Source organism: Anguilla rostrata, chromosome 7, assembly GCF_018555375.3.
Source record: "Anguilla rostrata isolate EN2019 chromosome 7, ASM1855537v3, whole genome shotgun sequence".
NCBI lineage: Eukaryota > Metazoa > Chordata > Actinopteri > Anguilliformes > Anguillidae > Anguilla > Anguilla rostrata.
Window position 1 is genome coordinate 13,526,841 of NC_057939.1, and position 21,590 is coordinate 13,548,430.

The 21,590-nt window shown below is 44.1% G+C and overlaps 1 protein-coding gene across 1 annotated transcript; it reads right to left on the bottom strand.

The window, feature by feature from the left end:
* Positions 1–536: 536 nt before the first annotated feature.
* mtpn (myotrophin) lies at positions 537–21,587 on the bottom strand. Its single transcript, XM_064342947.1, has 4 exons — positions 21,148–21,587; positions 10,591–10,704; positions 8,080–8,163; positions 537–1,927 (listed from the first exon to the last, which is right to left on the bottom strand). Exons 1-4 carry the CDS (start codon positions 21,217–21,219, stop codon positions 1,841–1,843), a joined length of 357 nt encoding a protein of 118 aa, XP_064199017.1. The 5' UTR covers positions 21,220–21,587; the 3' UTR covers positions 537–1,840.
* Positions 21,588–21,590: the final 3 nt, after the last annotated feature.

Here is a 21,590-nt window from a genome sequence, read left to right on the forward strand (position 1 = left end):
TATTTCTAAAAGATTTCCATCTGAAATAAAACATTTTTCTCTAGATTAATGTACCGTATACAAGCATAACAAGGCCAGAGAGAGAAATACTGAAGATTAACAGGTGCTTCAGTGACTCTCTCAGTGGTAACACTAAGAGCCAAAATGGAGTCTGTCACTTAAGGATGTCACTTGCATCGATAAAACATGGTGTTCCTAGTGCAGATACACTATTGGTGTAAAATCTATGAGGCACTGAACAGCATCTTTCCAGCACTTTCTGTCACTGTAAGCAGGTACCCACCTCCTGCATTTGCCTTAGACACTTTCATGACAGCTATACACAGAGTGGAATATTGACAGAAAGGCTGAAATAAAACACTAAAGTGTTTGGGCCAGGCATTGATCCAATTCTGCACCTGAGAGACTTTTCATTGATAACCATGATAGCTAAACTGATAGTTACAATTCATCAGTGGGGAAAAGCCTTTGAGAATCTTCTTCAGACACACGGTCCTTAAATGTTTTTGAAAATCAAGATGCACTCAGCCAAGAAGTTTCCAAGTTCTGTTTTTTTATTTTATTTGCTTTTATTAACTTTTCACACAATGTCAGATATAAAGCTTGATCTTTTGAACCGTTGCATTTTTTCTTTTACATTTCTTTTTCATTTTTGTAAGCAACCAAGAGAGAAAGAGCAACCATTTTGAAAAGGTTAGAAGCAGTAGCAGGTCCAACATGCAGCAGGACCATCAAGGGAATTTAATTAAACCCAGAGTAAGTACTCTAAGCTGAGAGTTCTCATTCCACTGACCACACCAAAAACCACAGCCTCTACACTGGCCAGACACAGACACACACGTCTCAACTCCTTGCACTCTATTGCTTAATGCAACCATCTGAAATGAGGAAATTAAGCAGTGACAAACAGGACATTCACTTGGTTAAAAAGAGAAAAAAAAGACAATCAACACCCATGACCCTGTGCTGCTGATCACATGATATCTGCCATTGATTTTGATTGCAAAATCTAATTTGGTCAGAGCTCACAGATATTTGACTCTGGGGTGAGTCCGTAAGTCAAATTAAATCGTCTATTTATTACATACACCCCCCAGTTTATTTTTTTAAATGCAATTGCCCAGATGTGGTCGGTGGAATAAGGGGTGAAGCTGAACACGGTTTCATTCCCAGATCAGCTTCCTCCCTCACTTCCTAATAAACCCAACAACTCCAGCACTGAAAACTGACCCCTGATCAGTCACAAGGCCGGCAGGGAGGGGCACTACAGAGGATATCATAACACTTTTCTTCTTTATAACGACTGTTCTTGTTCCTATCAAACCTGTGGCCCTACAGTACTTTTTTAAAGATATAAAAACACAAGTGTGTCACCTGTGCCCACTTTCCCCTTCACTAAAATTGAGAAAACACAAATTTAGAAAGTCAGCAGACAGACAAGTGCTAATATCACACACGTTCTTACTCCAGTCAGTATCAAAGTCTTTTTTTTTTGTTGCATTATTTGAAGCATGGAATTCATGGTCTTGTGTGTGTGTGCTGTTGTCCCTCAGTGTTTGGTCCTTAAGGGATTGATCCATTCAATGACTAATGAAAGAACAGGCAAGAAGAAACCCCGTACTCCCCAACCCCACCCCTCCCTACCCAAAAAGGGGAAAAAAAAATCTCTTGGGGGGGGGGGGGGGGATACTCCCCCGCCACAAACAGACCCCATGAACAGGCGAAGCAGGGGGCAGACGGAGACCAGGGGAAGGAGTCTGTCCGTCTCGTCTGTCCAGCGGCTGGCGTGCCCGTCTGTCCGTCCGTCTGTCCCTCCCCCCCCTGCCGCCCCGCTCCGTTCTCACTTGAGGAGGGCCTTCATGGGCTCGGTCTCGGCCGCCTCCAGGGGGCTGCGCCCGTCCGGTCCTTTCCGGGTCTTGTCGGCTCCCTGCGGAACAAAAAGACGACGAGACGCGTTTGCCCGCATGCTTCCGTTCACGTAGACCAGTGCTCCAGGAAACGGGCTGGGGGAGGGGGGCTGAGTCAGGCCAGGGGCCTTCTCTCACAGGCACGCGCGCGGCTCGCTGACTGAGCCGCTGAGAGGAGAGGAGCGCGGCGCTCCCTTCCCCGAGGCAGTCCTGATGGCGGGAGATGGCAGCGGGGAGGGGGCGGCCGGGGCTGGGGGGCTGGGAGTCAGCTCCACCTGTCAGCACAGAGCCCGGCGCGCGCAGTCACGCACCGCTTCTGCGTAAAAACAGCCGGCTGCACAGTAATTACACTCCGCTGGCAGAGTCGTAGACCAGTCTCGATGCCAACGCCATGCTTTTTCCCCCCTCCGCCACTGTCACACTGTATCTACTTTCTAAGTTAATAAAAGGAATTTTGAAAAAGCTATTTTTTTTTTGTTGTTGCTAATGTACAGAAGAGAACTCTGGGTTACTTTGAGCAATCTCTGGACATGCACTTATCCACAGACTCGCCCAAAGCAAGAGCTCCAGCTCACTTCTCTTCATAATCAGCAACGTTCGGTGAGGACACCAGCTCAATTAAGGCAAGAGTGACACGGGGAATACAGAGGCTAGTACGTGTATTTGCACAAGGACAGTGACAGACAGGAGTCGGTAGAGCCAAAGGTTACACCCGAAGGCAAGGAGGGAGAAAAAAACAAGACCAAAGTGTCTGTTCTGCCAGCTTTAACTTCTTAGCCACAGATTACAGAGGGGAGCAAAGTTCCACTGTTGCGTAGAAACGCAGGCGACGGTGGCCCAGTTTCGGTGCCAGGGAAGGCAGGGCCCGGCGTGCCACATGGCCAACTGAGCGGGGACCCGGAGAGGGGGATTACTTTGGGGGGGCGGGGGGGCAGTATTCAGCGACACCCCCCACAAACAGCTTTAATTGGGAAGTAGGCAGAAATCTAATCAAGCCACTGATCCTTTTAAGAAGGTTGAACCATGACTCATTGCAAGCCCCCGTGTTAAGGCAAGTTTTAAAGTACCACAATACGATTATCTTTTTGTAAACGCTCTCACAGCAAGGATTGGTGCTTTTGCAACTTTGGCTCCACAAATAAATGGATTATCAGTGAACCAGCTTAAAGTTTTAGCTTGGATTCTCCCAACATTAAAAAACAAAACAAAGAAAACGAACCAATTTGCCTGACATCAGATCCAGTACCTTCTTGCTGATTAGTTTGTCTTGTTCCTGAACCGCACACAATACACCAAAGACCCAGCTCAAGGGAAGTCATTACTACTGAATCTTCACCATCACTCCCAACAGATGCCTCACATGTCCAGTCAACATTCTGACCAACATCCATTCACTTCAAGACAAGCATAAAGAGATATATGTTGGGCGGGTGGAGTCCCCCTGCTAGACCACCAGCAGGACTGCCATCTCCACATGAACCTTGGCCATTCACGTGAGTCTACTGAGAGCTGCAGTTGGGGGAGGGGCCCGAGTAGCATTGCAGGGGAGGAGCCTGAAGGCTATCCGCAGACAACTGAGGAGGACGGCTTGGGGCCTTTGGGCCAGAAAGATCAGTAGTGCCGCTTTCTCCAAAGAGTACGGAAAAACACTGGCCAAGAATGCGGTTTAAATTATTCTGCGTTTCAGGTGAAATACAGGAGAGATCATCAGTAGTGCTGTGATGCCTGGCAAACTGAGACACAGCTACTGACAGCCAAGTGGAATGAGTATCTCCCCCAAATCCAACAAAGCAACACAAGTCCCACCACCAGACTTTAGTGTTCATTATGCCAGTACTGAGCAGAGAAAGAGAGGGATTCACATGCATAATCTATCAGGTGTGCAGCTGGGCTGGGACCAACGGACTGCTTATAAAGCGATGTTTACCGAAGTCTGTTCAACGCCAGTTTGCAGTCAAGCGCTTCAAAGGGACCATAAGGGGGCGCATTTTACTGTGAAATGTACCGAGCGGAAAGGGATCAATACTCTTTTTTTTTAAGTAACTGATGTCTCTTCCACGGCGTTCAAAGAACAGTCAGTGGGGATGAAGAGGTGGGGAGAGGCGGGAGGAAAATGCCTCCAACCTGCCAAACCGAGTGGACCTCTCGCCGAAGCTCCACAAAGGCGGCGCGGTGCATTCTGGGATGGAGATAAGCAGCCCGAGCGAACGCTGCAAGAACGAAGGAAAATAGAGAGGTCTTCTGCAACCTTTGCTTGGAAAAAATATATCATCCAAAAGACCGGGGAAAGAAAACATTAGCTACCTCTGCCAACAGAACATGAGAGGGAAAAGAATGTTCACCCTGCCGTTGCAGAGCGCATGCTAATCTCTGTGAATAAGAGGCTATATTTAACAGGGAGGAAATGCTTGACGCTTCAGTTAGGCTACGTCTTTCCTGTCTCCCAAACGGTCACTTTTTTTTATCTAATAAATCTTAGAAAGAATTCTCTCTCTGTCACTTTCTCTTTCACAAACCTAAAACATGTATAAAGAAACTTCTCAACACATAAAATCCCTTGCGCAGTATTTGTACCATCTCATTATCCTTTTTATTCTTGAATAGGTGTCTTTTTGCACCTTTACCAGCCAGAGGACGAGTTGGTAAAACTGGTTTGCACAACTGCAGTCCCCTCGATCCACATTAGGACGAGCGTGAAGCAGCCAGATTTTGGACGTGACTTTTAAGACACATGGCCAGCACACCTCTGTGACCAGTGGGGCTGAAAGGCATTCTGGGAATGCTGAAAATCAGACATCACCTGCCTGTTGGCATTCTGCTTCATGGTTACGAGCAAGCTCAGAGATTAGACATGAACCTACAGGATCAGAGGTGCTCTCCACTTCTCATAAGGAAAATAAATCACTGTATTTATGGAACAGACTGCATTCCTATTGCAGTTCCAGAAACTACGCAGTGCAATGACTGTGCACATTGCAATGACAAATCCAGATAGGATTTGGAGTGGTTTAGACAATAGAAATGTTCCTTTAATTCAGAAGGTTAATATGATTTCACGTCATGGGAGTAGGTGAGTTTTTTTCCCATTTGTGAGTTTTGGCCGATCAAGAGAACTTCCACCTAATGAAGGTTAATCTTCTGTTGGCTATCACTGCAGAAACCATCTCCAAAACAACAGAAACTTGCAGCTGCCTCTAAACTATTAAGATTGTTAATCCAAACAGTTTTCTCTGTAAAAAGCATGTGAGCAACCATGAATGGCTCTGTGAACCTCACTCACACCTCTTGATCTCCTTGAGGCATCTTGCATGCTCGAGATAGACAGACACAGAGCAGCATAATGAGAAGAGTTTGCACTCATGGCTGGGGAATGTGTGGGTTCAAATCCCACTGCGGCAGCCATGCCCATGGGCAATATGCTACCCAGAATGCCCCTTACCAAAGCCAGCTGGGCTGAATGGTCCTGGAATAGGTGAGTCGCTCTGAATAAAAACCACACAGGCCAGCGAATGCGGATTTATGATTTATGACAACAGACAGTGTCAATCTCCCATAGAACCCAGCAGCCAGCTTTGACCCCACCACTGAGGTGTACAGAGGGCGCCAATGGGCTTGCCCCCCCGCCCCGCGCCCCCCTCCCCGGCTGCCAAGGCCACACACAGGTTAAACATCAGATTAATAATTCAGAGACGACCAGGGCGCTGCTAACCAACCGCTCTCAGGAGGAGCAGGAGGACTTCAAAGGTCATCTCCCATGATTCCCCTCTGCCCTGCGAGGGCAGGTCAAAGGGTAGAGTCTCCATGCAGAGCGCGTGTCCCCCCAAAAGGCCGTGTTCTCTGATCTGATTAAGTGAATATAATGGCTTTTATCATCCTGTCAGTCGTCTTTAAACGTCCCTGGAGCAAGCGGGGGCATGTCCCTGTTATGGGCAGCTCCCAGAGACTGGAGTGGTGATTGAGTGGAAGATGAATGGGGTTGCGTAGAGCCCAGTGGAAGATACTGCAGCTTGAAGTCCGCCCCCCATGAATATAATCACTAGTTTAATGACATATGACCCAGGACCAGAATGTCAAGCGTACAAGCCACACCCCTGTGCTCCTAACACCCACGCCCTCAGCCAATCTGAAGAGGAATGCGGCTCTTTAATATTCACCGGCGTTTTTCCGCTTCTGCCTCAGGAGCGCGGGACGAGGCAGAGGCAGACGCTTCTCTCGCACGCGCGCGAGCGGCGGCGGCTTCGAGCTCCGCCTCCCGCCTGAAACGGGCCGCGGTGAGCACGCCTCTCGTGGCGCCGGGGCCTGTGGGAGGCCGGCGGCTGCCATGCTTTCCCGCCGGAGAGCCCCGGGGCTCCGCGGTAGACCGCAGCCGCTTTTCCCCACACCGTCACGTTCCCATGGAGACCGCCATCGTTAGCCTCGTCCCTACACAATGCCTTCATTTCATTTAGCCTGCGTTTCTGCAGACGGCTGCTTGTTCAGCGTAACTATTATAGCGCTCTGTGCGTCCTCATCTCTCCCTAAACACACACACACACACACAAAAATGCAATGCATCACGTACGAAAGCGGTTTGCGGTTCCCCCACGTGTTGATGCAGTTTAGATTAAGACTGAAAGCTTATAATTACAGTTGTCAGCTGTTTTATGGAAAAAAAGTCCATAATTATGTACAATTTAGAGGTTGACAAAAAAAAAAAGGAAGCCGACCGTTTTCAACCTCAGTTTATTGCGCCATTTATTAAGATGGAAAAGAATCCTACAGGCTGAGGTTTTTAATATTTAACGTTCAGAAAATCGGTCATATTCAGAGCGGCCGCCCCCGGCTCGCCCATTCATCATGACCCCAGCTGATTAAAGCGATAACTTTCAGCATTAAGGTCAATCCAAGTTTGTCGCCATCTGCTCTTTTACTGTTGCCGGAGCTAATCGAAAAAAATTAATTGCTCCGTGTATCCAATTAAAACTAATTCAATTCACCTATGAATTTTATGGTTTTTACAAATGGTCGCTTGTCCCCGATTGTAACGGGAAGGTCTTGCCGCTCACACACCGAGTTCTCATTGAGTAATTCACACATTCGTACGAGTTCAACAGAAACTCCAACTGATGTTCACCTGGCCTTTTTAAACCTGCCCAGGTGTGAGAATATGGTTGAATTCAACAACGCTCTGGTTTAAGCTAACAGGGCTCGGAGAAGCACTTTCCCCCCCCTAACGCGCTTCAGACCCTGCTAATGGCTCTCCTCACCACCGCCATTCACGTTCGCGGTGTTTGTTTATGCCGTTTTATTGTATTTTCGTGCATAAAGCTCTGCCCCGGCGTGACTTTAATTGAGGAAAAACGCCCGTGTGATTGCGATTCTCCGCCGTTTGTCAATGACCATTCCGCAGATCAAGTGCTTGTTCGAGTGCGAAATCCCCAGCGCGACCCCGGCAAAATTGACTGCCCTGAACCGACCTAATGAATAATGACCTTCGCTCCCGGAAGGGGCCGTGGGAGGGGGGGGGGGGAAGGAGGGCCAGGATGAAGGGGAAGAGAGGGGACGGGAGTTTGGAGGCCTCTATTCACACTGCTGCAGAAGAGACGCATCGACCAGGTTAGCATTCTACAGCCGGCGATGCCATTTTGAGGCGGAATGTTCCAGAATGCAGAGCGGCGGCCCGTTAAAACAAGCGGAACAAGCGCGTAGGCTTGAAAGAGCAAAAAACGAAAACAATACAAACCAAAGACAAATGTCAGGTGCGACACTTTGTTCTGGAACACGGCGCAGAATAAAGAGATAATGGGCCTACCTACACCTTTAGTCCCAGGCATGCAGGTCAGACAAAAACCAGACATACGGCTGCAAAAGGAAAAAGGCTGGAGCACACGGATCCAAAATGAGCCCTTTAAGGGTGCAAGATAAAACTGCGTCTTCAGAGTAATATAAAAGAGACGTAGTACAGAATCAAACGTGAAAGGCATTAAGAACATAAAAAAGAATAGTGTCAAATGTGAAGGCGTGAAGCCTAAACTATAAGGAGGTGGAATATAAACGTGTGTGAACAGAGTAAGTGCATAAAATTGAATGTAGTAAGATGTAAAAGCAGAAAGATTGCAGTACATAAAAAACTACGGAAACGGTAAAACGGAACATAAAAAGGCGGCGGATGTGACATGGCGAGTGACTGTACCTTCGCTAGTAGGATCTTGACGCAGTTGACGTGGCCCTCGTAAATGGCGGAAAGCAGCGGAGAGATTTTGTGTTTGTCCAGGGCCTGCGGGGGGGAGAAAACAGGGGAGGGAGGGTCTGATTGGAGAGGCTTCATGGATCATTGCGTCACACATAGGAGCACATCATTACACCATCATAAGAAACAGCTTGACTTCTGCTTTTCTACTCATCTCATCTATAAATCTATACAGAACTCCACTTCGTTTATCTCCTCTGACAGCAGCTCCCCTATCTGGAACTAAGAACGCTTTGTCAGGGTGGGGGGGGAGGGGAGGGGGGTTGTTAACTTTTTAGCCTTACTATTTAGAAATCACACTTTTTTCCCCCATTCACGCTCAGAATAAAGCTATGAATAAGTGCTTATGAAAGTACAAATGTTTGTCACTGGGGTGTTCTCCGACAGGTACATAAGATTGTACCCCGAGCCAGCCCTACATTCATTTGTACCTTTTTTTTTCTTGTAAAAGGTATTTATCAGGACGCAAATTGAACACTTTCGTACTTTCAGGGAACATTTGGGAAATGTATTCCCAAAAAGAACAAAAATGCATCTCTATTTGCACCTTTATTTGTGTGAGTGTTAAGACACAGTAGTGATAGAAAGTTACTGCTGAGCGATGAGGTAAGGGAGGGAGGGTCTTCAGGGTGTATAGTCTGGGTCCAGCAGTGGACCAGCACAACACAACACAGCAGAATTTCCTGGTGTCTACATCTCAAGTATTCGAAAAGGTCCAGGACCAGGGCCTGCCCCCAATCAGACAATGATTTCCCTCCTCAAATCAGCAAAGTTAATAGATTATTTTAATGGACTAATTACACAGTTGCAGAAAAAACAGCCGGTGACCCTCCAGAGATACCCAAGCCCTGATCTGAGGTCAGCGGAGGAGCGGCGTGTGCGAAGGAACCGGCCAAAAGGCCCGTCTCCTCAGCTGACGGAAGCACCTGCCAGCTATAAATTATGAATCATTGCTGTTATTAGAGGGAGATCTGAGTGACCCTTGACCCCTTGGGTAACGTCAGATGCTTTATGTACCAACAAATGTTCATGAAAATACAAAGAGAGGTGCATTCAATGCATAGCGCTGATCCCTTGAGAAATACTTCGCTTGAATGGCTCCAAAGAATTAGAGAAGTATTGACTAATTGAATTGACATTTTAACAGTGGAGAAATAGATCTAAATTGCTGAAGTAAAAACTTCTGTACAATGAGCAGGTCTGAGGGTTGCTTCCACGTTCCCCTTTCACGGGTGCATTTTCACTATGAATGTTCGGTGTATTCTACTGCACTAACATGCTCTCATTCTACTGCCATATTGCAACCTAGCTTTTAAAGAGACAGTTCACTTTTTTTGCCGTTTTTATACATAGATTCAGCATTTGTGTGTATACTTTCAACAGTGCTCTCTGCACAAGCTGGAACGGTGTGATGGGCTTTTCCATAAAACAGAAATGCACCATTCTACACGGTCACACACGAAGCGACTGCAAGCCTGAACAAGATATCTGCACCACTCTCGCCCTCCATTTCTTCTTTCGAACGAGTTTCTGAGACTAGATGTGCAGTTCTTTTTGACAGGACGGGAATGAGTTTCTAAAATGCTTAAGTGCGGTGGCTGTAAACCGTACATCAAACAAAACTAAGATCTGGCCGCGGTTCAGACGAAGTTTGTCTTGGTGTGGGCGTGCATTAAGTGCTTCGGCGTGGCTTTTACGGCAAACAGCGCATTATCTCATTGCATAACCGCGAGATAATGGGCGTTGTTAAATCCTGCGTTTTTACCGTTTAGCAATCAAATCATGATTCTTGTTTAATAAACTGGGAACAGGAAAAAAAACAAAAAAACTTTGAGTTGACTTCCCTGTGCAAACGAGACCCACGGGCCTCTGGGAAGACTGAAATAAGGCTGAACTGCTGCAGCCCGCACTCGTGTGGGTCTGGTCTACAGGCTGCCTATACAAGCCCGTTAGTGCCGCGGGGTCAATGTGAAATGTGGTACAGCAGGTTTTACTGGCATCGTGTGTGTATGTGGGCCAGAAGAAACCGCCTCAGCAATGCCACAGTGAAGAGACACAGCCGTGCGGCTTTTACAGAGCGGGAATTTCATTATTCTACGTAGTTCACAGGCACTTTTGCATCAAGTTAATTTGGTAGTCAGTTTATATACTTTGAAGTTCTACTGCCATGTTTTAGAGAAAGATTGGGAGAGTTTTAAAAACAATAATGGGTCACAATAATAGGCGATGTAAAACACTGTAGCTATTAAAAAAATGCAAGAAAACAAGTTAAAAGTGAAATTAGTTTGAAACTGCCTGAAGTGGAATGAGCCTGAAGCCACATTCTCTGGCATCTCCTGATGATGTCACAGGAGTGGTTTTTTTCCCATGCAGTGGGACAGGCTACGGCATGGGAAGAGCCGGCAGTGTGGGGGAGGGTATGGCTGTGCCGCCCCGGCGTGTCCCACAACTCACATTGACGTCTGCTCCCTTGGAGAGGAGGAACTCGATCATCTCGGCCTGGCCGCAGTCCGCAGCGTAGTGCAGGGGCTTCCTCCCGCCCTCCAGGGTCCTGTTCACATCTTCGTCCTGTAAGACACAAGCGCGCGCGCACACAAGCACACACACACAAACACCAAACACACACGAACAGAAACAACACACACATACGCACACACAAACAAACACAAAATGGCACGTTAGAAATATATCCAACACATACTTCTGCCATGTTTAACTGTCAGAAATAGATGTAAATTTACTGTGGTACTGGGAAGGCAGCAGTGTGCTACGGTAATGCAGGGCCCTGTAGTCTAAACAGAGAAACTGGCCTTGCAGAATTCAGCACTTAGCACTGCCTCGGCTAATTAATATGGAAAATGGCAAACACTGAAAATACGAGTGCATTTCATTGTAATCCGTTTCATTTGATGGGACGCACTGTGAGAAACTGCACATTATGATGTTTTGAAACACAAAAGCTAACGATGCGATCAGCAGATGAGTAAAGCTATGGCATCTCAATCAAAGTAACTGACTGCTAGGACTGCTACGCGGCCCTCAAAAAAAGCTTAACTCGATCAGTCCCACAGTGTCAGATGACTCCAAGCCTATTCATTCCATTGTAATTTGGTTATTACTTATTGAATCAGTTAGGCCTACTTGAATTGCTTTAGAAAGCTGTGGCAGAACCTTCTCAAATATGCTTTTGAACTACTATTACACATTCAAACAAGGCACACCTTTCTAAACACAAGCCACCCCCCCAGCCCCCCCCCCCCCCATATTGGACACACACACATACAGGGCTGGATATCAAATACGCAGCCAGCATATCATATATACAGCTGGCAACAGCTTGTACTGAAACAATTCAAGTATCTTGCTCAAGGGCTCAATGGCAGTGTCCCATCTGGGAATAAAATCTACAACCTAGGAGTTCCTGGCACAGTTTGAATCCAGCTCTATAAACATTATGCTACACTACTGCCCCGTGTAGACGTACGCATGTCACATGTGCAGACAGTGTTGACAAGTCAGAAGTATGATCAGGTCAGTGTAGTTAGGAGTATTAACTGCTGGACGTGGAATGGAAACAGAAAGTTGTGCTCAGCTGGATCTGAAACAAAGGTCAACGTGCACACCTACACGTCCGCACAATCCACCACTACAACCCATCCCCACAATCCACCACTACAACCCATCCCAACTGGCTCAACAACAGGTTGTGCTCCACATCTTTAAGCCAGTGGGTCCCCTGAGTAAGACACTATTCCAGAGGTCTCAGACGTTTTCAGGACTCTGCATTTTCAAAATGAACGCCATGAAAATTCCACGAAAAGCCTTTTGGCCAATTTGCCGACTCTAAAACATCCAACGTTATCAGGCCTTGTATTTATCAATAAACCAGACAGACACTGCAATGCTCAAGTTCTAACTGCGTTCAAGCCATTTTTACGAGTTAACAACTTGTCATATCTTGCCAAGGTTAGCTATATATTTACAGAATGGATGAGATCAGCACCCAACTGAAGTTAATATGATGCATGAAATTAACAATCTAATATTAACACAGTGGCAGTAATATGGAAGTCAACATTTTAGTTAAGTTTCCAGTTTCAAATATTATGTAAACAGGTATTTATTTTAAATGTGTTGCTTAAATCCATGAGATCATAGAATCCCATCCCCCATCTGATTGGATGAGTTGGTTTTGTTTACATGTTCAGTCAAAACTGAAAAGAATGAAAGTTTAAATCAGCTCATGCTGCTGCAGTGGACAGAAGACATATTTTTTTGTACGTTATGTATTTAGGTTAACTTAATGAAAGCCATATCAATCTGTTTCCCAGCTGTTTACACCCTTAGAACTTTAAAAGTCTACAAAGGTTATGCCAACCTGTACAGACATATCATCACGTTTAACTGAACTGATCAATATACTATATCTGCATTTTTCAAAATGCAGCACACTTCTTCACGTTTTTTCTTGGTGAAAAATGCCGAATCTCACCTAAATATGACCCCAATATATGTAATCAACAGATTTAATTGATTTACATCCCAAAGAGTTTGACTGTTAGAAATGGTTTAAGCCTGTTCAGATTTTTTTTTCTGAGAACGATTTTTCAGTCATATTTAAAAGTAAATAGCTTGGGACAGGTGATGATTACCGATGTGTAAACCGTAAACTAGACCTGCCGGCTGGCTGCCGCGCGGGTAGACTGGCTCTCTCTCTCGCTCTCTCGCTCTCTCTCTCGGAACACTCCAGAAGGAAATTAAAAAAGGGACAGTGTACCACACCCACAGCTCATCACCATTTGCTGACGCTTGCCTATCGCTCCGGTTTGCGCAACAGCGGTTCCTGACCTCCATGGATGACGGTGCGTAAACTCCCTGTGCCCGCCTCAGCCCACAGCTTTCACACCCATAAGATGACGGTGGTAAGGTGGGAAGACTGAGCGGTGTAGCGGCTAAATATCCAAATCTTGGTTACTGCTGTGGCTTAGAGAAAGCAGGAAGGCTCACATGCTGGGCTCACGCCTGTCTCACCTACATGGGGTATCAGTCACGGACCACCTCAGAAAATACACAGACCAAGCCCTGCACGGATGCAAACTGTACCTGCCTGCGTTAAACTTCTGGACACAATGTAAAAAATGCACGGTACGTAGTTTGGTAGGCCCGCACTGGTGAATCAATAATGTAAAAGTGTGAGGTGCACAGTAGGCCTGTTCTAAGCCCAGCCTGCTGTTCCCCTGGCTGGCACGCGTACAGTATCCACACACAGGCTCGGCCGAAACGGAACAGACTGAATACCAGGGGCCCCTGCGCGCCTGCTGGTGTCCTGTTACCATCTGACGCCGCGACAACCGATCTCTCGAGCTGACAGAAGTCTCCCTCTCTCCCGTCCAATTAACCGATTTGACTGAGCCGGAGAGCGGGGCGCCGGTGAAGGATAAGCGGTGGGGGGGGCGGGCGGGTCATGAACGCGGCTCGGAAAGGGTTACATCGCGGCTTCCAGCGACACAGCCACCCCGGCGGCTTTACCTCGAAGGCAGACAGAGCCCTGGATCAACGCCGCCGCCGCCAGTCTCCCGGCCGCTCTATATTTAAAGCGGCGGGCCGCACCTCTGACAGGACGGACGACACGCTAAAGGACACAGGAGGCTGAAGCGGGGCTGCTATCGTCGTGTCTGAACTCATCCTTCCCCCCGCCTCTGCCGTTTCCCTCCACTGAGTGCAAGAGCTGAGGCCCCACCCCGCACCCTCCCCCGCACAAACTACCTCCACCGTAGAGGATGCAGGCGCCCCAACGCACAAATAATATCGGACATTGAGAACAGGAAGTCAACCAACAACTTCCTCTGCAATGTGTGAACCGCATGCTAGCTGGAAAGCCAAAGGTCTCTTTTGCAAAATACATTTAAGAAATGCTATACCTGCTTTGTGGTGTTCTCTATACGGTATACTCTATACACCCAGCCAAGCATTTTCAGTGGGTTTAATTTTCAAATGCTCTTCTAAAGACATCCCAATAGATTAAATGTTGGTTCATCGAGTAGGAAAAATGTTCCTAAAAAAATAATAAACAATATATTCTGTTGTTTTACAATTAAAACCAATTCCCCAAACAAGTTCAAACGTCTATGAGCAAAATTCAGCTGGTGTCCCATTTCTGGGTGCATTTCAAAGCCAACAGCAACACAAGAGATGGCCGAGTTCCTCGTCTGCTCCATGCTAACCAACGGCTGTCTGGCTCAAACTTATTTCCAGACATTCAGTTAATTGGCCACAAATTCCCCCCCCCCCCCCAAAATAACATTACATTCTGAAGTTCCACAATTAGCTGGTGCCAACCCACAGAAAAACACTGGTGGAAACAACCTCAATTGTTCAAAGAAACTTAAAGATTAGGCTTGTATCAGAAGCCACTTGGCCACTGATATAACGCCTTTGTCATCAGATCCGGGGCAGTAATGACTGTAAGGCACCTTCATGGTAGGTTCTGCGAATAAGAAAGTCGACAGCCAGGCCTGTGCTTATCAACATCTAGGAGCGATTAGTTGTCAGCACAGCCAGCATAAGCTTGGCCTAATACAAGACAGTGGCTTCACATACTACAAAAAATTATCGTTATCACATTACCAAAGCCTCTCTCGACTTAACCGGTTTTCTTTTTTTTGCACTGAGAGCAAAGTATTTTTACTGAGTTAAATCTGTGATTGGCAGCATATGTTAGGGCCACCCAATAGGAGGTTCATTCCTACCCTCTGACCAAAATTCTCTGCTTTGGAGACGTTCAGAATAGGCTATGTTTTGATAACTCCACTTTCCTCACATTTATTCCAAACGGACAGAAAGGGAGAGTTCCTGTGACAGTCCAGTTTACACACCACGTTTCTGAGGAAGAAAGAAAGATAGTATTTCCAAGGCTAAGTCTGACAACTTAAAGGGCTCCAACAGCTGTGGCTTTAGCAACTTGCTTTGTAGCAGGCTATTCCAATGAGCAGTCTCCATTGTGAAACCTGGGCTTGTGCAAGCAGAACAGAAACCGCAGGTCAGCTTGCTATTATTAGGCTACTTTCTCTGTGGACGTCAGAGAACAGAGTGGCAAATTAGCCCCATTCTCATCTGCCACACTTTCTTTTACACACATCTTTATATGCACCTTATCAGTTGGTTACCATGAAATTTAATTTACACTGTGAAGCGTCACCTCCGGGAACTAAACAGAGTAATGAATATAGTCCATATTTGCAGATGGCTTCATGAGGCAGAGTTGGGCAAAGGTACAAAAGATTAAGTTCAAAATCTTCGGTGCATGACTTGATTTTAAATGCAACCCCATCTGATGCTGCAGAGAATATAATCTTATTTCTGAAGGTCTACATAGGCTGCACATAGGAAAGTGCCTTTCCAATGCCTTTCCAAATAGTGTTACAAGCGGTATGCTATCAGAACTACAGGATAGAAGCAATACTGGCGACCACCTAAACAATGTACTGCAATATCATAACCTTAGGATCGGGCACAGGAGGATGAAATATTACATAGTCTTGACACCTGCATTAAATTCACTGTGCTGCTAAACTAGAAATAGAGCTAAAGCTACAGAGAGGTTTTTAAAGCCCCTTTAGCACTTTCTGTCAGGGTAAGTAGCAGTGTGGTTCCATTAATGTGATACACAAAGATACACCACCTACTGGTGCCACAGTACACCCATTAAAATCCAATGCCTGGCTATAGTGGGTCTCAGACAGGTGGAAAGTTATGTCCAGTGCAAGAAAACCTGATTATCCCACGCATCCAAATGAAAAAATGCTTGCTGCGGACTACATTTTCAAGATAATTGGTCACTGTGTGAAAATCATATTGAGGGAGCAATAATCATATCTCTTGTGGGTTCTCAGAATAACAGCTGACACTGTCGCTGTAAAGGAATGCGGGTCACCATTTTGCTTCTTCACTGCACATCCACGGTTTTGTAAAAGAGGACTTCCTTGCACTCTGGGGCATAGAGATGTTACTCCATTCATGACTGGTTATGTAATTTACATGCTGGACACCACCGGACAAACTTCTGAGATCAGCAGCGCCCAATTCATGATGGCCTTCATTCTGATTACAGCAAAGCAGGGTGCACATTTCAACAAATCCATCCCTAATGAGGTGACACCAAATCATTTACATATTTTAAAAGATTTACATAGACATATACCAGGCAGTTTCAACCATGTAGCCAAGCATATTTAGATGCTGCATTCACACGGGGGAAAAATGAAACTAAACCATTGATGATCAGTGACCAAAAGCATAAAACATTGTTGAAAAGTTCCACAAACAGCATGCAAATTGGACTGCATGCAAATTGGGACCGATAGGGGTTCGAGATCTATAACTTCCTCTTTTAAGCAGCCGAAATATCAGAGGATCCACTACAACCAGGGGATTTGTTTAGCATGAATTAGGGTAAACGTCCCTATTAAGCCCACCAAATCCGCTTTTCAGACATTTTTCATGTATACTGCCCCAATTTAAGTGAGAACATTTTAGTTATAATGAAAGTCTAATCTCTCATTTGAAGTGTCAATAATTCATTTATACCAATTTCTAATGTTTTTATTGTTTAATTTGTCAAAATATGTCAAAAGTCTGGCATGGGCTTAATGGGTACCTAACGTACCCTTTAAGCCCATGGGTGTTCCAAATAAGCCCACTTCATGATTTGTTGATAAATAAATATAGATTTAAAAAATCCTAACAATACAAACTTGCTCTATTCAAATCTGTAGTCTCTTAGCTCTCAATAGCTATTTTCATTTTGTCTCCACTCCTATCCTATGGCCTGTAAATGGCATTTGAAATAGGCATGACCAGCCTTTTTGCTGTGTTGTCAACACAGAAAAAGTTAAACTTACAACATGTCTTCTTTGGAATGTAGCCAAAAAAATATTTAAGAACAAAATCAAAACTATAGTGGAAATTACTCTTCAATACTTCATCTTTCAATATGTGTTGTCATTTTGTCTGTATCTCTATCCTATGGTGTGCTGTTGGCATTTGAAATTGGCCAAAATTTCTGGTTCAGTCAGCTGGTTGAAAGTGCAGGTGTTTTTATGAAGATTTCTGAAGACCGACTGACTGAATGAAAAACAATTTCAAGTTCAATACTAATGTTCTAAGGATAGTAAATGAGTCAATTTCAGGATTTACAATTAAACAATACATTTTTAAATGTTAAACAGATTTATGATAGTAGTTTGAAAACATTGTAAAAACACATTTTAAAACCATTCAGTTCATTGTGGAGTAACATTAAAACATACAGTTCATTATGAGGAGACATCAGTCATAACATATTGAAGCTCATGTATCATTAGCCTATAACTTAAACAAAATAAACAAGAAAGATGTCAACATTTCTGCAATTTCTACTTTCTCCTAGACTAAACGTAGGCCTATGCTCTTTGAGGTGATTGTATCGTTTTAGTAAGGTTATCATTTGCTCCATGCTCCATCTTAGTAGTGTAACATAACAGGTTATAGGGTGGTCTAAGCTTTATTTTATTTGTTTGCTTCAATCTTTAGCCCACGTTGTGGTTGTCTTTGTCTTACGCTAGCAAGTCGTTCATGGCTTTCATCTTATTTTTGTAGATTTTCAATGACCTCATGATTGTGCAAATAGAATGGTCCAGGTCCCTACAGCCCTGCTTTGCAGAGGATGAACTTGCGCTTCTATCATGCGTGGGCATGAACTGTAGTTCTTTCGTGTTTTAGTCATCTTAAACTAAAACTCATCTGAAAAGTAAAGATTAAAAAATTATTGCTAATGTTAAGATAGAACACAGGCCTATCCAGAATGAACTGACGTATGCAATATCACTGATATTTAAATATGGCTATTAATTATCTGAATTATGGAGCTGATTCATCAGGTGAGGTCAAAATTAGGGAGGAAAATGGTTCAGAGGTCAAAAGGGAGAAAATCCCCATTGAAACACAGTAAAGTGGGCTTAATGGGAACAGGTGGGCTTAAAGGGTACATCAGTGAATTTATGGTTAAAGACAGAATATTTAATTCTACTCACATGACATTAAAAAAACAACTGTATGAAATAAATCTATATATGGTGCACTAACATAATATGAAAAGTATAAATTGATCATGTAGAGAAGTAATTAGCTATACTCATTTACATCCACCTCAGACAGTGTGATTTTTTTGCTAGAGTCCCCTTTAAGCCCACCAGGTAAAAATGTTAATTAAAAAATAAATAAAGATAAACATACACATTTATTGTCTATTTAACAGTATAATAATATAAACTGCATACAAAAATATAAACTATACATGCTTATCATGCTTTATGTCATTGCAATGAACCATACTATGTAGCTACTGTATTGATGCAGCATGTGGTCTGTTTGCTAGTGTGCTAAAACTCATATTTTGATTTCAAAAGACACAATATTTCTAATTCAGGTAATATTCTAACATATGTCTCATTCAAAACACTAATCACTTAAATTTTGATAACAAGTGAGTACTTTCCAAAAACAGGAGTAGAAATATACAAAAAATGTTATTTTCTGAGGGTACCAAAATCACCTAAGTTTTTTTGCAACTTCTTCTGGGATCAGCAGGCACATGCCACACATATGCTTCGATAACTCAATATCGACAAATGTGATTGACTTACAATAAAAAGTGTCATTTACGTAACAAGCAGCTTCATTCGAAAAAACATCACACAGCAAAAAATTATGATGTAGTTTTTTTTGATTTGACTCAGAAGTTGCAAGTGGGCTTATATGGTACGTGGGCTTAATAGGGACGTTTACCCTACTCTTTCTTCCGTCAGCCCAAGAGCCTACTGTATTGGGCTCTGCATATTACTCAGTGCATGGGGTGAATCATATCTAGATCACTGGGATAATAAGGACACAGACCCCAATATTTTTCATTTAATTCCTTTGACTGTACTCATGCACCATAAATATGGAGTGTTAAAAAAAAAGAAACAACACATATTGCAAAATGAATACATTATAATCAAACGTGCATCTTATCTTCTGAAATTTCTTTTCACCTAGAAAAGATCAAACTTGAAAACAGCACGCACTCTGATATATAGCCTACATAATAAAATTGAATGTACTTGTATGTATTCAGTACTTCGATTTTTTGTCACTTAATTGTGTCACTGTGTCAACATATTTTGCATCATCTTTGTTTTCTGTTTTGGGGAAAAAAAAAGTCAGTCAACTGTAGCTGAATTCAGTGCCAAGTGATGGCATAGGACAGTGGTACCACCAGTGATGAACACTGTGAGATGGCTTGCTTGAGGCAGTAATATATGCAGATGCTCCTGTACTCCAATAGCAATTTAAAATAAATTGTGGTCCATGTTAAAGTTAAAAGCATAAGCACTTACAAAATGAACAAAGGACATAAAACCATACTGCATATAAAATTAAACTGGAAAAATCACATAAAAATTAAATTGTTCAACTAATGTAAGTTCCCACTCTGAGTAAAAGGGGGGGGGGCATCCCTGCATATATGTGAGTGGAGTATGGCTTTGCAGACTGTTCTGCACTGTGCTAAAATGCACAGACAGCTATAGTCAGATGAGCGCATTGTGCCAAAAGGCTTCCCACAAAGCCAGTTTTGGAACAATGACCACATAATCTCAGCGTGGACTAGATGCGCACCAGAGATGAAGCGACCTCACAAAACACAAACACAAAACAACATTGAATGAAAACACCAGGTCCTGTTTGAAAAAATGCTGGAGGCAAATGTGTGCAGTTACTAAAATATATAAATACACAACCTTGTGTGTGTATGCTGTGTGTGTGACTAGAAATTCCAAATATGACAAAAAAATTAATATTGCTGGGTACACTGTACCTAATTGTATTGTGGGCCACATGTCCAGTATCAAAGGCCCATTACATTTTATGGGAACAGAGAGGCTGCACCAAAGAGTCAGTATATTTTCTTTGCTACCACAATACTTCCGGTAGTCTATGAAATTTGGATCAGGTTGTTTTATAGTTCACAATAATGGGAGGACTCAAAACATCTATGCAGCCTGTACGCTTTACTGTTCTACATGCCTCAATCAGCATCTTAAAGACAAAATAATTGCTGAATAAGTGAGTCGATTCTAGCTTATTTATACGAACCTAAAAACGTCTTTGGGAAATCTAAGAAATCTCATTTATTTCATCTAATTCAAATATTTATAGTGGCCAATCCAAGGCAAATTCCCACCATTACATCAGGAACCCAACGTCTAGCACTGTATTGGCTTCCTCTTCTAAAAATGGCCCAGGCGGGGTTTGGAAATGGTGGCTCAGGAGCAGCGAGCTAACTATGATGGTCGCACTGAACGCACCATTCACTGCCAAATACGAGAATTATTTTGCATTCAAAACCACAGCCAAAAATACCTTGCCATTCTTCACTGAGGCTCACGTGATGTCTCGCACCCCCACGCCCACCCGGTGTAGTTAAGCAATTCACCTTTCAAAATTTCCTATTGAAAAACGATAATGTTCAATCCACCTACCTGAAAATTTGTGCGTCTCAGCTGGCCTGAGGTGGTCCTAAACCGGGTTATCAAAGCATAAGCTTTGGCCACAGTTATGATACAGGCTAACAAGAAGGCTAGCAAGCAGCACCCAATTAAAACTGCAAACAGTGAACACTGCAGCGATACTTTTGATGCAACAAGCTGTTGGTCTCTCGATCCAGTTTAATCGCGACGCTACATCTGACCATGTCGTATCACCGGCCAACAGGCTAGGTGGTATCAGGCCCACTCCCATTTACAATTAAAAAGCGAATTGGAAATCGGCTAGCATGTTAGCATCCTAACAAGTGAGTTCATACAGACAGCTTGGGGCCATACACGCTAGTCGCGGCCTCACCCAAAAAGATAGCAATACCGTTAACAGCTAGCTAGTTAGCTACCATGGACTTCACATTATCGTTAGTCGGCCTATTTATTTGTCTCTTACCTTAACAAGTAAATTCTTCACTTCTTCCAGATCTCCATTTTTCAAAGCCCACATCAGGTCCAAATCCCCCATGTTCGTAGTCTTATCTCTGTTCTCTTAGAGCTTCCCTTGGTAAAACAGAGCCACTTATGCAGCTAGCCAACTAGCTAACTTACGCCTGAGCTTTCTGTCACAATAGCTTGCTAGCTTGCGTATGTTCTCAAGCTTTTGCTTTCCTGTGCGATCAAGCAGGCTAAATGGCAATTCGATTATCTTCGGGGATAAAATAGTCTCAAACAAGCCGAATATTCGTTACCTGACGCACTTTAGCGCATTAAGGTTTTAATTGTTTAGGGGAAAGTTTCAAAAGAAGCTACAGGAGCCGGGATCCGCCTTTCTTTTGCGTTTCTGACACTGTAGACCCGGAAGTTAACACTGACCTTCCACTATGAATAGCCTCGAGC

Coding starts and splice junctions, on each gene's coding strand:
- mtpn (XM_064342947.1), bottom strand. CDS start 21,219: ATGGGGGATTTGGACCTGATGTGGGCTTTGAAAAATGGAGATCTGGAA. Junction 8,164..10,590: donor CCAAGGGAGCAGACGTCAAT/GTGAGTTGTGGG, acceptor TCCCCCCCGCAG/GCCCTGGACAAACACAAAAT. Junction 1,928..8,079: donor TCAAGATCCTACTAGCGAAG/GTACAGTCACTC, acceptor TTTGTTCCGCAG/GGAGCCGACAAGACCCGGAA.